At 39.0% G+C, this 16,720-nt stretch overlaps 1 protein-coding gene across 9 annotated transcripts in view; it reads left to right on the forward strand.

Annotated features, from left to right (window-relative positions):
- The window catches only part of LOC131688439 (protein alan shepard), a 592,207-nt gene that overhangs the window by 12,847 nt on the left and 562,640 nt on the right, over positions 1 to 16,720 (forward strand). For 8 of the 9 annotated variants that reach the window (XM_058972672.1, XM_058972677.1, XM_058972668.1 and 5 more), the window contains exon 3: positions 1,936 to 2,037. The exons of the other annotated variant lie outside the window; for it this stretch is intronic. In XM_058972672.1, the coding sequence (XP_058828655.1) occupies positions 1,951 to 2,037 (87 nt within the window). In that variant the 5' untranslated portion in view covers positions 1,936 to 1,950. The remainder of the gene's footprint in view (positions 1 to 1,935; positions 2,038 to 16,720) is intronic. 9 annotated transcript variants of the gene reach the window in all.

Raw genomic sequence — 16,720 nt, forward strand, 5'->3', positions numbered from 1 at the left:
ATAAAATCATGTAACTAGGAACTCTGTGATATGTGGAGCCAGCAGAGTGGCCCCAAAATGAATAAAAGGAGGTCGTAAATGTTTTCTGGCTTTTGTTTAGATTTTTGTTCTTGTATTCTATTACGCATCTATTAGGACCGCTACTTTACTTTTTCTTAAGGTAGAACACCCAATTTTATAACTGCGAGATAATTGCATTTGACCAGCCTTTCTCAGTTCTGCACCACTGTGCGTCGACGGTAGAATATTTGTTAAAAAAATGCATTACGGAGAGGGTAAGGCTGATTCGATATTTTTTTAAATTGCTATGGTGGTACAGAGATTATGTTAGTACATTCATTCAATTTCCATATAATAATGCCACAATTAATTAATATTTTCACATATTTTTATTGAAAAATACTGAAAACTGAGCGAGCGACGGGGAGTCTCCGGAGGCACTTCGTCGAAAACTTATTTTGCGGTATACATCATTAAAATCTCTTGGACCTATCGTTTTGAAATTTTGAACAGTTCTTGGTAAGGGCTTTTATTTTTTTCTTGATTTTGGAATTTCCTGTAGCACTTTGAAACAAAAATTAGATTTTCGCTGAAAAACATCGGGAAATATGCTGTTGTAAAAATAGTAATGATTATATTTTTTCTAAGACGCTCCCGTAATTACCTGGACAATGAAGAACTGTGGGAAATTTCAAAGTGATTGGTCCAGGAGATTTTGAGTTATGGTGTAGATTCACTGTCATTCACCCAATGTTCAATATTTTGCAACGAAAATTTAGAAAAATAGTGTTCAAATGTTTTACTGCATGAAAAATGACTGAAAAGTCTAATCGGGGAGTCCTTCCGACAACCTAGCTGTACAGATCCAGTAGGACAACTCTCGATAAATAAAAAGAAAATTAACTGAATAGACTAACACTTTCGGTATAGCCAAGAAAAATTTGTTAGCGATTTTTTTCACCAAAAATGCCTCATCCCCCATCCCTCTTCCTTTAAACCTATTTAACATGAAGATGACAGCAGAAAATTTTACCATCCGTTTTCCTTAACACGCTGAAGTAATGCGTCAGCAATTTTGGGCTAATCCAACCCCCTAACGAGTATTCAAGGGTTTTAATTGTAAACAAACGTTTAGGAAATGGCTGGGTAAGATATTGTACGGTTTCTGGATGGACTTCAACAAACGCGTAATCTGTGACCGATGATAGCCGATGGGCCTAAATTGCTCCGTTATGATTTTACCTTCAGGTCGGTTCCGAGAAAATTGCCATGGTCGCAAACACCATACAGCCCCCCAAAAAGTCTACACATGTGGTCCGTGTCAAATCTCGCAATCTTCAAAACACCATAAAATGATCTCAATAACCAAGATATTGTTTTTATATTTAATCTATCCGGTCATAGTGACAGTGTTTCAAGGGTTGATCCCATTTCAAACACTATCAAAACACCATGCAGTAGGGGTAAATTTAAGCCTGGGGGTATTTTGGACTTTTCATTTGCTCGAGCCAGTACCCCTTCCCTGCGATGATGAACACCCTATCCCACCATCCTTGACATCAGACTGAATGGTGGCTAGCAGTCGTACGTACTAACTGTTTAGCGTAAAGAATGGAGGATCTACGTGCTACATAAAAACAAAATCTTCTCCCACCTCCCCCTGTAGTGAACTAGACAATAGATCGTACATTTCGTTCTCCCGTATTTTGTTATTGTTTTCGTTGTAGTTACGTGTTCTCTTTTGTTCTGCGCATTTTCCGTATAAATTTGTCATTTATCAAAACGACCAAAACACCGCGAGTAAAAGTTTACCAGACAAAGGCCAGGGTCTGAGGTTTATTTAATTATTATCAAGTGCTTGGTTTGCGATGAAAGTCATTCATTGGTCTGGTGCTCAATTTTCATGGTATTTTTCGGGTTTTCGCTTATTTACAGGACACCAGCAGCAGCATGCAGCAGCCACGTTACAGCCCAGCACCACCACCGCCAGCTGGGATGCGTCCACAGATGCCACCCAGACATCAGATGATTCCAAATGTGAGTACAAAGCTGGAAAAAGATGGGGTTCTATCGAGAGATATAGAGCAATGAATCTATTTTGATTCTGCTAGGGAAGGTCCACATAATTGCGTTATTTGTTTGACCTTTAATTGACAAAATGCCTATAAATTAGTATCATTACCAACCTTACTAATGAATAATAGGAACGTAAAAAATAGGCTCATTACTCTATATCAGTGACTCTCAACCTGGGGTCCGCTGTCCCCTAGGGGGCCGTGAAGTTATTACGTGAGGTCCGCGAAGAAAAATAAATTTTCCGAGCGCATTTTTGAATTTCAAGTCTTGTTTCCTAACAAGTTGAAAGTAACATTGATAGCAAACAAAATCGATGTTTATCCGTGGGGGTTCCCAGCTATCCAGGGTGATTTCTGAGGGGTCCTTGATAAGAAAATCCCCGTTTTGACAAATTGGAAAAACCTTCGATTTTCTTTTGATTATATCTTCGGTTCTATTTACTCTAAAATCAAACCGCAAGTTGATTTTTGCAGGAAAGTGTTTAAGAAGTCTAGAAAAAAATATTATTTTCTAGCGGCAGTGCTGCAAAACTATGCGATAGATAGGTCCGAATAGCCCCGGGCTTTACCTATGTATTGCGAGAAAAATGAACTTTGTTTTTTTTATTGATGCTAATCGTCGACAGGTTTTCAGTGGTGATCTTGCATGGCTTTTCTTTTGTCGGTTCTCACGGTAAAGATGGACAAGTCTGTCTATGCCAAGAGACATGCTGGTAAACTCGAGTGATTCGTAGTTATGCTGCCTAAGCTCGACCCTCATCAGCAGAAGGCAAAAGTTAAGCCCGTAAGATATTAAACCTGTTCTAATGACCCTGCCACTTCTAGTATACTTCACATCCTTGGTCTCACTTGAGTACTATGGCTCTAATTGTCCTAACTTTTCCTACTAATATTTTATCAAACTTGCGGTTTGATTTTAGAGTAAATAGAACCAATGATATAATCAAAAGAAAATCGAATTCCAATTTCCAATTTCCAATTTATCAAAACGAGGGTGCTCTCATGGGTGATTCAATTGACACAAATATTTAGATTTCTATATATTGGCCCTAGATGAACTATCGCTCCAAAATTGGTTCAAATCTGTGATGGTCGATGTCAAGTTTCCATCTTTTTACATTTCTTATAAAAGAAATGTATAGAATTCGCTCAAACTTTCAAGATTTTTTCCGAGGCCCGGAGGGCCGAGTCTTATATACCAATCGACTCACCTCGACGATTTGGGACAATGTCTGTGTGTGTGTGTCTGTGTGTGTGTGTATGTAACGGACAAATTCTCATTCGTGTTTCTCAGCAATGGCTGAACCGATCTTATCCAAACCAATTTTAAATGAAAGAACTAAAAAACAGTATGAACGCTATTAATTTGTTTTTGATTCTGATGTTTAGTTTTCAAGATATGAATGTTTGAATGCGCAAAAATGGCGTTTTTTGCAGTTTTTTTTAAATTATCTGCCGAAATTGACAATGTAGATTAACAATTTATATGTTTTTAGACAGCTTTAACGAATGCCTTTCGAACAAGCTATAGATTGTCCAAATCGGACTATTATCAAAAGAGATATTTAACATTAAATGCGGACGAAAGATTTTTATCATTTCCCATAGCCAGAAATATGACCAAAAACATGTAATCTATTATTAACGCCAAAACGGCTTATTTTAGGTCAATAGTATCTTCGGAGAATTTAATGGAGGCAATATGCCCTTTCTTTTGGTATTGTGCTTTTGCTGATTAATCCCCCTATGAGTGAGATATTTTCACAAATTTTTTTGGAAGTGATTATATCGAAATGATGCCTTCAGCAAATTTGTAGCTCTTACTTTTGCGAATAACGTTACTGAAGACTTCAAATATCTATTTTGAATACTTTAAAAGTTATGGCTTGTTGTTTGTTGATTACTCTTTGTCGCCTATTTATTGTTCAATATAGTAATAATCCATTGAAATAAGCCAAACATTATTTCGATAAAACGAATTTTGTATTTCATTTTACTATCTACAACCGCTAGAAATAATCACCGAACACTTCCAAGTTATCTGGAAGGAACTTGATAACTTATCAGTACAAAAATGTTCATTTGTGCGAACTTTCTGACTGCAATTTTGCTAACTTATAACTTATAATCGGATCGATCTGAAACATATCGGAAAATGAAAAGCGAAATAAATAACTCCAAGCAACGGCGTAGCCAAGAGAAGGTTTTGGGGTTTAACACCATACAACCCCCCCCCCCCCCCCCACAACACCCAAAAAAAATTGGATTGAAGTTGAAAATTTATTGATGCAGACTGATTTAATTCAATATTACAATAACAATTATCTGATCCGTAGATTGATAACCTGTTGTTGTAAACATCATGAGGACTTTTGATAAATTGTCGGAATGGGGTCCTGATATGTAACTGATCTCTTGGTCTTGATTTCACAGTTGTCTAATAGCATCAATATCAAATTCCTGTCTGAAAACATTCCAATAGAAAATTCCAGAGTTCTGTAATCAATCATAATCCTCAGATTTATTTTCAAATTGATCTCGTTTTTGTAGAGATGTACTGTAATAAGGGTCTTTATTTAATAAGAAGCGAAGTTAAAATTGATTTAATTCTATGAAACATAGAACTGCTCAACGAAAAATGCATAAATTTCAACAATTGCTTAAAATGTTTTTGCCTTTCTCATTCACTCTAAAATTCGTCGATCTAATCCCGACCGGGAGGACCGAGTGTCATATGCTAATCGACTCAGTTCGTCGAGATCGGAAAATGTCTGTGTGTATGTATGTCTTTTTTTTTTTTACAATGGAGAAGACCTTTATGTCCTAGCCCAGTACACGTGCTAACGGTAGGGTCCAATCTACCACACGGGGTGCACTGGAGGCGTGTCGGACTCGAATGGTGACCAGCCATTAATACCGACTAAACTCCATTGGGCTCCGCCATCATTCCTCCCAGGAACTACCTCTCGGTATTACTTCTGGGGGGATGGCTGTACTGAATGTACTCATTCACTCTCACTCACGCGATCATACATCCTGTATGAGGCTTACTTGGGTGCTCTCTCAATCACACTTTGATTCACTCTCAAACACTCCCACATGAGGCTGACTTTTGTGCTCACCTTTTACGTTCCATGCGAGGCTGACTTGTGTGCTCACCTTACTCATTCCTTGCTAGGCTTACTTTTGTGCTCGCCCTACCCATCCATGTGAGGCTGACTTGGGTGCTCACCCTATCACCTGATTCACTCTCAATCGTGCCACTCTATTGTACCTTTGTCACTCCCTCTGGCATCCCATGTGGGACATTTTCCTTAGGCCCCACTTCTGACATACCATGCGAGGCTGACTTTTGTGCTCACCTTTTTCATTCCTTGCTAGGCTGACTTTTGTGCTAGCCTCTACCAACCTGTGAGGCTGACTTTTATGCTCACCCTTAACATGCAATGTGAGACTGACTTGGATGCTCACCCTTTCACTCCTCTGCCACGCCATGAGGCATCGATAGCTTAGTTCCAACATACTACGCTACGACCCTCCCGTCTTGGCATGAGGCAGTCCACTTATACGCCTATACACTCACTCTTCTGTCTTGCTTTGGGGTGGCTGGGTTTACCCCTTACGCGGTTGCCATTCGCTGCGCCAACCTACCTCGGCATGAACAGACCATTCACTCTCTTATTTTGCGCTTGGCCTTTTTCGCTCCAGCTAACCAATCACTAGTTAGCCGTGCCCGTCGTCTGTTGCTCGGTTCGCCAGATTACCTGTAGCCTACTGGCAATCTGGATGGTAGCAGCCGAGACTGCGTTCCACTTCTCCACCGATTGACACATCCGCTGAATAAGGGTATCCGGGGTTGTGTCCCAGCCACAGACGTCAAGCATTGCTCTTCTTTCGACGTCGAACCGATGACATACGAACAGTATGTGTTCGGCAGTTTCATCTACACCTGGGCAGTCCGGGCAGACTGGGACCTCCGCGTGCCCGAACCTGTGGAGGTACTGACGGAAACAGCCATGGCCTGACAGGAATTGTGTCAGGTGGAAGTGAACTTCCCCATGGGGTCTTCCCACCCAGCTCGATATGCTAGGTATCAGCCGGTGGGTCCACCTACCTTTCGAGGAGTTGTCCCACTCACGCTGCCATCTGGCGACCGAGGTCACCCTGGTGCGCTCGCGGGCTCCCCTATTTCCACGTAGCTCAAAGCACTCCTCATCTTCCCGAATGACCAGCCCGACTGGCATCATGCTCGCTATCACGCAGGATGCATCGTGTGATACCGTGCGGTAGGCAGATATCACTCTGAGGCACATCACGCGGTAGGTGCTCTCCAGTTTCTGTAGGTAACTGGTTACCCTCAGTGCTCTTGACCATGACGGGCCGCCGTACCTGAGGATAGATACGGCAACGCCTGCCAGTAACCTACGTCTACTGGCGCACACCTTTGAGCTGTTGGACATCATTCTCGATAGTGCCGCAACAGCAGTCGACGCTCTCTTGCACGTATAGTCGACATGGCTGCCGAAGGTCAGCTTGTCGTCTATAATGACTCCGAGAGACTTCAGACTTCGCTGTGAAGTGATCGCGACTTCTCCCACATGGATAACTGCATGTTGTGCCGACTTGCGGTTGTTGACGATAACTACCTCCGTCTTATGATGAGCGAGCTCCAGGCCTCTCGCGCTCATCCATTCCTCCACCGTGCTAATCGCGTGTTCTGCGGTTAGTTCTACCTCAGGAATTGACTCCCCGTAGACCTCCAAGGTTACGTCGTCAGCAAAGCCGACGATCTTGACCCCAGGAGGGAACTTCAGTCTCAGAACCCCGTCATACATGAGGTTCCATAGCACCGGGCCTAGGATCGAGCCCTACGGAACTCCGGCGGTAATCGGAACCCTTTTCTGACCGGCATCGGTCTCGTATAGCAGTACGCGGTTTTGGAAGTAACTTTCCAGGATCCGGTACAGACCCACCGGTAGGCTAAGCCGGTGTAACGAGAGCGCGATGGCATCCCAGCTTGCGCTGTTGAATGCGTTCTTCACGTCAAGTGTCACTAACGCACAGTATCGAATACCTCGCCTTTTTCGTTGGATCGCTATCTCGGCAGTATTTATCACTGAGTTGAGAGCGTCCACTGTGGACTTACCCTTCCGAAAGCCAAACTGGTTGCTTGACAGACCGTCCGTACCTTCCGCGTACGGGGTGAGCCTGTTGAGGATGATCCTCTCAAGCAGTTTGCCAGTCGTGTCTATCAGACAGATTGGTCTGTACGCCGATGGGTCGCCTGGCGGCTTCCCGGGTGTGTATGTATGTCTGTATGTATGTGTGTGTATGTGTGTATGTGGAAAAAAATGTGACCTCTGTTAATCAGAGATGGCTGGATCGATTTGCACAAAGTTAGTCTCAAATGAAAGGTACAATCTTCCCATCGGCTGCTATTGAATTTTTTATTGATTGGACTTCCGGTTCCGGAGTTACGAGTTGAAGAGTGCAATCACACAACAAATTCCCATATAAACTGAAATGAAAAATTTTCAAAATCAAATTTGTATTTTTGATGCCAAATGACATTATAATGCATGAAACATTGAGATTTGATGTAAACTCGAAAAAAATAACGTTTGACAAAAATTGATTTTTTTGGACTTTGGTACTTATTACTATTTTCTGAAAAATTAATTCTGCATAATTTTAAAACTTCAAAAATTACGGTTTCGGAATTATGCCGTTTAGACATTAAGATCGATTTTCACCAAACCCCCACCAATTGTAAAATTGGTATTGTAAAAAAAACGTAAGGGCGATACTTCAATGCTGATAGGTGGGACCGAAAAAGTAAACAATCGCCAAAGGGACTATATACTATATATACAATCATTTTGTCAATTTCAATAGCAAACACAAATTTTAATTTAATAATTTCAAATACTTCATGAAGTTTAGGGTTTCGATCACTGAATCATGCAATCTAGGATATAAAAAACACAATAGTTCTAAATTGGAAATAAAACCAAGTCTGGAAATATGCACTGTTGATTTTCTTTGAATGCACTATGAGTCACAAGGGCGATTTTTCGGTACAAAAATCAATAACTCCCAAACCGTTCATTTTAGAGAAATTATGTCTGAGAGAATATTTTTGGGGATTAAATTCGCTTTCTTTTAAAGTAAAATGTAGCTAGGGTGGTCCTCTCAAACATTCTTTTCAAAAAAAAATTTTTCGAACAAAATGGTATAGCAAGGTACTTACTTCAGCAAAGTTGTAGAAAAATGTTTTTCAGTTAACATTTTCAAATGAATTAAAGTTATAGCACTATCGGTTTTTATGTTATAATTATTTTTATTCTTTAACTTAGGGTGTTTCTGAAAAAGTCAGTTTTTTAACTATAACTTTTCAAATAGTTAGTCTATCTTCATACTCTTTATGAAGCAATTTTAGTACTTTTCATTGCGCATATTTCTGCTGAAGAATGTGAATCGATATCATTTTTCGTTATCGAGTTACGATCATTTTTTTAAGTAAAAATGATAGTTTTCAATGTCCTCTAACTCAGAAGGTTGCAAAAACTAGCAGCTAAATTTGTACTCTTTTGAAAGTGCATCAAAAATACTATAAAATATTTCAAAATCAAAGTCAGCATTTTTGCCCTTCGATGTCAAATATAAACAACAACACCACGAGTCGTGACAGTTTAATTGGTATCAATCTCATTCATGAATCGAATCGCAGTAGCCGACGACTGCTTTGATCAACGCCTGTAGTGCTTTGTATTATTAGTGCTGTTAAAATGCATAAAATAAAGTTGTTCGATCTCTGGAAAGTGGCCAAAGGTGAAAATAAAAATAAAATAAAAGTTGTGTTTGAGGAAATAATGAGATAATTTGATGTGGGACAAAATGAAAAAAATAAGTTCACTCAGAATGCAAAAGCTGTAACAATTAAAACATGTAAAAGGTTTGATGAATTTTGGAAAGACAGTAATCGAATTGAGACGAAAGTGCTCGATAAAAATTCGAAATATTTTGAGAAGCCGTTAACAGTTCCTACAAAAGATTCAAACTGCACTTCTTCCCAAACCAGCATTCACAGAAATTCGTCGCTTACTTAGAACAGAATGAAGGGTAATCCTTAATTCATTTGCTTTTTAAGGCAAAATGCGCTACATTTTATATTATGTCAACACTTCCATTACCAACAAGTTTCATGAGCGAACAAGGAGCTGAGGCTCGGAACGATCGACTGAATCACGGTAGAAATTGTTCAAGAGTCGCGAACATGGAAGATGTTTTCTTTAGATCAATGGACTCGTCTAATCCGGTTCTTGCAGTTAGAAGATCCCGATACAGTAAACGCGCTGAAATAAGTTCAATATTAAATGAGTTAGCACTTTGAGAAAAGAGACACGATTCAGATAACTATAACGACGACGATGCTGATGATGTTGATGATTGTGTTTATAATAATTATGAGGATGACGATGATAATAAAGTAGTTACGTAGAATAGTAAAATAAATATCTGTCTGAGCCTAACGTTTTCAATATTTGTGTACATATATTTGACAAGCTCAAAAAATCATTTAACAACTCGACTTTTTGATCTAGTAAAGCAGGTTCTAAATGGCAATGACCAGACCCTTAAAAACAGCCGTATGCTGATGTCATTTAATCATAATGTTGATGTCAACATTTTTCGCTGAATGACAAAAAAGAAAAAGTTGATTTTGAGATATTTTACAGTATTTTTGATGCACTTTCGAAAGAGTACAAATTTAGCTGCTAGTTTTTGCAACCTTCTGAGTTAGGGGTCATTGAAAACTATCATTTTTATTTAAAAAAATGATCGTAATTCGATAACGAAAAATGATATCGATTCACATTCTTCAGCAGAAATATGCGCAATGAAAAGTACTAAAATTGCTTCATAGAGAGTATGAAGATAGACTAGCTATGTAAAAAGTTATAGTTAAAAAACTGACTTTTTCAGAAACACTAAAATGACACCCTAAGATAAAGAAGAAAAATAATTATAACATGAAAACCGATAATGCTATAACTTTGATGCATTTGAAAATGTTACTTGAAAAACATTTTTCTACAACTTTGCTGAAGTAAGTACCTACACCATTTAGTTCTAAACATAATTTTTCGAAAATAATGTTTGAGAGGACCACCCTAGCTATATTTTGCTTTAAAAGTAAGAAAATTTAATTTCCAAAAATATTCTCTCAGACATAATTTCTCTAAAATGAACGGTTTGGAAGTTATTGATTTTTGTACCGAAAAACCGCCCTTGTGACCCATAGTGGAATGGTGGGGTTTTTCAAGAAAAAGCGTTGATTTCTTAATTCTCAGTCGCGTTGGAAATTTGAGTAAAGTATAAACTTCAAATCGATTAAAAAAAAATCGATTTTTTTTGGCTCAGTACAATATACATAACCCCTTTAGAAAAATCAGTTTTCCCACCACAATGCATTGATTGAGGAATTTAGATATTTTATTAACAGAGCATTAGCAATAATTCGTTTGTATGTCTATTTTATGGGCCATTTTTTCGCCTTCCCATTGATTTGGTTTGAGATTTCTAGCACTGATGTTGTCCTATGCTGATTTGAGTGATTCTCTGAGTCCTGCCACTATCCCATGTAGTATGTGTTATCAAAAACATCGCGAAGCATCAAGTTCTAAATGTTCTCAAACGATATAATATCCGAAGAGAGTGATAAGAGTTATAAGAAATGTCTCATCACACTGTTAGGTGGATTAAAAGCGTTTTTTTATCTCATCGCGCGTAAAGACTCGAATATTTATTTTTATATTTCGTTTGTTTGGCACGGTTCAATGCGTTAGCTTAACTGAGCAGTGGATCTATTAATATTTACAAAGTGAATATAGAAATAAAGAAGTCGAATTTAATTGTATGTCCATCGGACCTTGTGTACGCGTTCTGTTATTTCGCGTAAAGATCTTCTTTCTTGAAATTCTGCATCGCCTACTGTTGTTTTTGGATCACCTTATCCGCTTTCTCTTGATTTGTCGTGTTTTCGTCCATGCTGTTCTCGGCATTGGTTGTATATCTTTTTCGGATTAACTGCCTTGCATTGATTGTTGGTTCTACGAGTCACAATCGTATATCCGTGTTTTTGTCACTTATTTTATCATTGGTAGTACTTGTTATTGATTTGGAGGTACGTGCCGTGGGTCGGAAACGCTGTGCGTAGATTCTGTTGTTCCGGCATCCGTTACCTGAGCAGCAGCTGGGGTGGGAAATTGTTGTTAATTGTACCTAACTTTTCAATATAGAGGGGTTTTTTCAAACTATCGGATAAAACAGAAGGGAGAGTTTTTGAACGTCAGTAAACTTCATTGTTCTGAAACAATTTACATCATGTTTGCACTAATAAGTTGGAAAAATGATCATAAGTTTTGTATTAAATTTCGAAATATATATAAATTCTATAAACAACGCATTCAGTAATTTTCAGAAATTCTTTCGGAAGTAGCACAGGAAACTGAAATTTTCCAGTCTCTTTCAGGCAGAGGAATATGGAGCACAAAAGAGATACTACGAATACCGGAATGTTATATAAGTACCAAATGTACTTTTTTGCTTCATTCATCGATCGCTAGCCCCATGAGAAGCATGTTAGAAGAAGCCAGTCTAAGTGTTTGTTGTCCATAGTTGTGCATGTATTTTGTGCCTTATTCGATTTTTGCTAGTAATACGAGTGGAAAGCATGTCGATTATTGTAGTGTATTGTATTGTTTATTCAGGCTTTCACCTCGATCGGTCATTCGCCTTTAACATGTTGATTACATTGCCCAGAAAAAAATCGAATTTTCGAAAACTGAAACGAGCGACCCTTAGTGGATTGCACTACCAGTAAAAATACAATTTGGACAAAGACTGCAAATCAATCCCGCATAGTTAGGAGAAGTAATGCTCTTTTTTCATGTTCTGTATGTTTTGTCTTTCTCATCTTTCATTTCAATTATTTTTTTGCCGTTTTGTGCATGATTGTTAGAATATTTTATCTTTAATAAATTGTAGTATACGAGTTGTCAGCCCATCTAATCTTTGCTGAAAGAATATCTAATTACGTGTTGTTTCTTTCTCGGCGACACTCAAAAGAACATGAGAATATACAAACGAAATTCAACACAAATGTCCACGCGATTAAAAGAACGCGCACAATAACATGCAAACGCTCGAGCTTTTCGCGATTGTACAAACCCGGTCGCAAACACGATCTTTCACAACCCCACGATATTGCAGTCACGTCCTGGCGCTTAAGTCGCGTGGTATTACTAACGAATTTATAAACGCTGTCTCATGTGCCAACAAAGAAACGCCTGCTCTCCTGTGACCATGGAATATACTCGTCCGGGAGCTCCCACCCTGAAATACAGAACTACACTATTATATACTAAACGATAAGTCTCATGGTGCCACAGTTGTAGACTGGACTGCCCAGAAAAATGATGAATTTTTAAAAACTCAATCGGCCCACCCCTGAGTCGATTCCTAGTCCTACAAGAAGTATTTGTTCCAAATTTGAAGCGAATCGGACAAGTCTAGCTACCGGACCAACGTGCCTGAAGTTTGTATGACATTTTTCGACAATTTACATGGAGAAAACCCACTAACTCGCATTTCTGCCGCTAGGTGGCACTGTATGCATCGTATTATCACTGTAAGTGAAAATAAGAAAGATAATTTAATTGTCTACAACTTTGTCGATGACTGCTAGTCAATGCTGCTTTGTTAAAAGAAGTTATTAAACTTTCAACGAAGTGATGTCTGAGTCAGTTTTCTATGGGGCCTAGTAGTGCATGGTTGTGTATCAGTACTCGATTCTCACGAACTACACATTTTTGTGAAATAACCGTTAGATTTAGCTCAATAGTATGTTCAGAAGAGTTGTAGTAGATAATTCAAGTCATGTTTTGGTTGAAAAATTTTAGTTCCAACTGTGACCGCATAGAGGGCACCAGAACTAACTTTTCATAGAAGAGAGTTATAATATCGAAATGTTCGGAATAATTATTGAAAAATGCTTGCTCTACAACTTTGTAGAAGACACCAAACATCTATCTCTCTCCGTTGAAAAGTTAGTGTTGGCACCCTCCATGCGGTACAATGTGGAACTAAAATTTTCTAACCAAAACATGACTTGTATTATCTACTACAACTCTTCTGAACATACTATTGAGCTAAATCTAACGGTTGTTTAACAAATATATGTAGTTCGTGAGAATCGAGTACTGATACACAACCATGCACTGCTAGGCCCCATAGAAAACTGACTCAGACATCACTTCGTTAAAAGTTTAATAACTTCTTTTAACAAAGCCGGATTGACTAGCAGTCTTCGACAAAGTTGTAGACAATTAAATTATCTTTCTTATTTTCACTTACAGTGATAATATGATGCATACAGTGCCACCTAGCGGCAAAAATGTGAGTTAATGGGTTTTCTCCATGTAAATTGTCGAAAAATGTCATACAAACTTCAGGCACGTTGGTCCGGTAGCTAAACTTGTCCGATTCGATTCAAATTTGAAACAAGTGCTCCTTGTGTGACTAGGAATCAACTCAGGGGTGGGCCGATAGGTGTCATTTTTTTCCTGTCACTCTATTGTAGACCCTAGTGAGATGGGGGAGCTCACTTTTTTGCTTTATTTTAAACGTACACTCGAAATTTAATATCAGCGAATAGGTAAAGCCCAGACACCACCAACTATATTATGTATGTTATTTTAAAATAATTTTGCTGATATAGCAAATTTCTATTGTCCCACAAAATTTTCCAATTTTTAAGCGTCCTCTGACAAAAAATACTGTAAAAATCGTGGAGGCTACGCGATCTTTCATAAATACCACCTTCTAATGCCTGTGTCGGCCTTCTCATTACCCAGAATGAAGTAATGCGAAAGAACTTAAACTAATATTGGTATTTGGTAATCTGGTAGGAATTTTCAGATGAAGCACTTAGGAACTTCCATATTTTATCCACGAAAAACTAGGAGTGCTTTCCATGCTTCATCAAACGGAGAGCTTCATTGAAACTGTAACGATGTGGGTATGGTCGATGATAAGTAAATATGAAACCATAAGTTTTGTGGGAAAAACTGTTTGCAGCACAGCCTCTTTTATAATTGCCCTCTCAAAAGAATGCTTCAGTTTTCCCCGTTAAATTTATATGCGGGATGTGTCAACAGTTAATTAGGAGTCTCTCTACAGAAGGAGAACTTTTCATGATATTCTCCGTCCGTGCCTTGTTTCTACAATGGGTAATACTATTGCGTATTGATGGCAATGACGACAGTTCATGCCCTCCGGCACAAAAAGGTGGATAAGCCCCGTTCAAAAGAACAAAGTTTGGAAGAAATGTGGTTGATGAAAAATAAACTGATTTCTTATTGTCCTCGATTTTTGCTTAACGTAATTGCTTGTATACCATAATTTTCACTTGCTGAAGCAAACGGTTCTGGAACCCATATTTCGTACTTCAGGCCCCTCTCGGAGAATATACCATCAATCTCTACTTCCTGAGCGGGTATGTAAACAAAGTACTTCTTCGTACACAGTCGAGTGTTGTTTAGTTAGATAATGCTATATATCGATGATGTTAAATGGCTTATCATTGGTCCGGAAGTAGACCATCCAGGAGCCGGTTATATTAGATGGATATAATTAGCATCGAAAAGGAAACTTAACGGTATTATTTTTGCCTTCTCAGAGATGGCTGGACCGATTTGCCCAAACTTAGTCTCAAATGAAAGGTGCAACCTTCCCATCGGCTGCTATTGAAGTTTGGATCGATCGGAATTCTGGTTCCGGAATTACGGGTTTCAGAGTGCGGCCACACAGAAATTTCTCATATAAACTATAGAAAAAATTAAAAATAGAATTTTTATTTTTGATGCTAAATGTGTTCAAGGTGCATGAAACGTCGAGATTTGATGCAAACTGGAAAAAAATTTGACGACGGTTCACTTTTTTGGATTTTGGCACATTTTTGCCTTTCTCATATAGAAAGGTTATGCAATCACTCTGAAAAACGTCAACCTAATCCCGGCCAAATTTTTTTTTCGACTCGCACAAGGTTTCTGGATTTTAACAGGAGCGTAGTTGATGGTTTACGGAGAGGGGTTACACCCCCCTCTACTGTTCACTCCCCTCATTTAAAAATCTCTTTAAATCACCCCTCAAACCATCACCCCATCCAGCCCTCATACCCCTCCCTTTCAACCCCATCATCTTTAAACCACCACTGTATCACAAAGCATACCAACTTAAGCTGGGGAGTCGTTCGTTCATGGGACTTTCGCTCTCCTCGCATACCCACCCCCGCATGACAAAATGAGTTAGCAAGCAGATAACATTGATCTAATGCTGATTAGGCTAATGGAGTATGATATTTTTTTGTTTCAAGTGTTTCACCGTCGTAACGTAGCTCATCAAGTTCGTGGCTGGCAAGCCATTGTGTATAAGTGCAAAGTGTACTAAGAATGTAATGGACATTTCCACAATTATGTTGAACATAAAAAGCCTCCGTGCCATAGTTTAGAGAAATGAGAAAGGCACAATTGCACCGCTAGGTGGATTAAAAGAGGTTTTTAGCTGCGCCGTCGGTCATATAATCCGTCTACAAAGCATCTTTTCAAATAGCCACCAGCTATTATCAGGGACTTTTCAATTTTACTTACACACGCCATGTACTTTCATCAGTACGGGTAGAAATCACTCCGAATCTTACTACCTATTTGGGCAGAAGTGTTCCGCCAGCCCTGGCTGATACATACACTCATTTAACCAAAAATGAAGTTTGTTTGAAAATATGATTTGTTGGCAGCAATGCGCCAAAGTTTACTTGAGCGATCGATTTGAAGATGTTGCTCAAGCGTTGCTCGTATGATGAAATTGTAAAGAAATCTGAAGTAATTAACAAACATGCAAGATCAGATGTCAACTCAGTTAAAACACCCTTTTGTGGGCTAAGATACTTTTTTTTATAAATGGTTCAACATGAATAACACCTCCCGCATTCAACATCAGTGCTAATTACGATTAAGTTTTCCAATAGAGATGGCGTATGAACTGCCGATCGTTAATTCCCAGTGCTGACCCGGCCCATTCACTGCAATATGAATAATGTTCTGTGCGCATAATGTTTTTCTATCGGCAAAACACTGTTCCACTTCCGACTGTATGCCGTATGCCTCTGTGTGCCCTTCAGATCCGCTGCTAGGATAAGCTTCAAGCGCCAAGAAAGCTAGAGCCCTCCAGGCACACTAGCCTAGCAGAGCTGGCTGGCTGGCTGACTGAAGTGATTCTCAAAATTCTTGCACACAATTTGCTGCTCAACTAGTTGGAAGTAAATTGTGCACACTTTCTCTCCTGTGTCGTGGCTGTTTCACCGCGAAAGGAAAATTTTGCCCCTTCTGCTGATGGTGGTTGTTGACATTTCTTTGAACTGAGTACGGTTGGTATGATGCGAAGCAGGTCCTATGTGGCATCCGAAAATCGAGTTCTGCCTGTGGTTATCTAATTATGCTAACTCAACAATGCATAAAGTGCACAATTTACAATGTAACAACGGGGGAGGTTCTTGTTTTTACCATCTGGTATCGTATAACGGG

Source organism: Topomyia yanbarensis, chromosome 3 (assembly GCF_030247195.1).
Source record: "Topomyia yanbarensis strain Yona2022 chromosome 3, ASM3024719v1, whole genome shotgun sequence".
Lineage (NCBI taxonomy): Eukaryota > Metazoa > Arthropoda > Insecta > Diptera > Culicidae > Topomyia > Topomyia yanbarensis.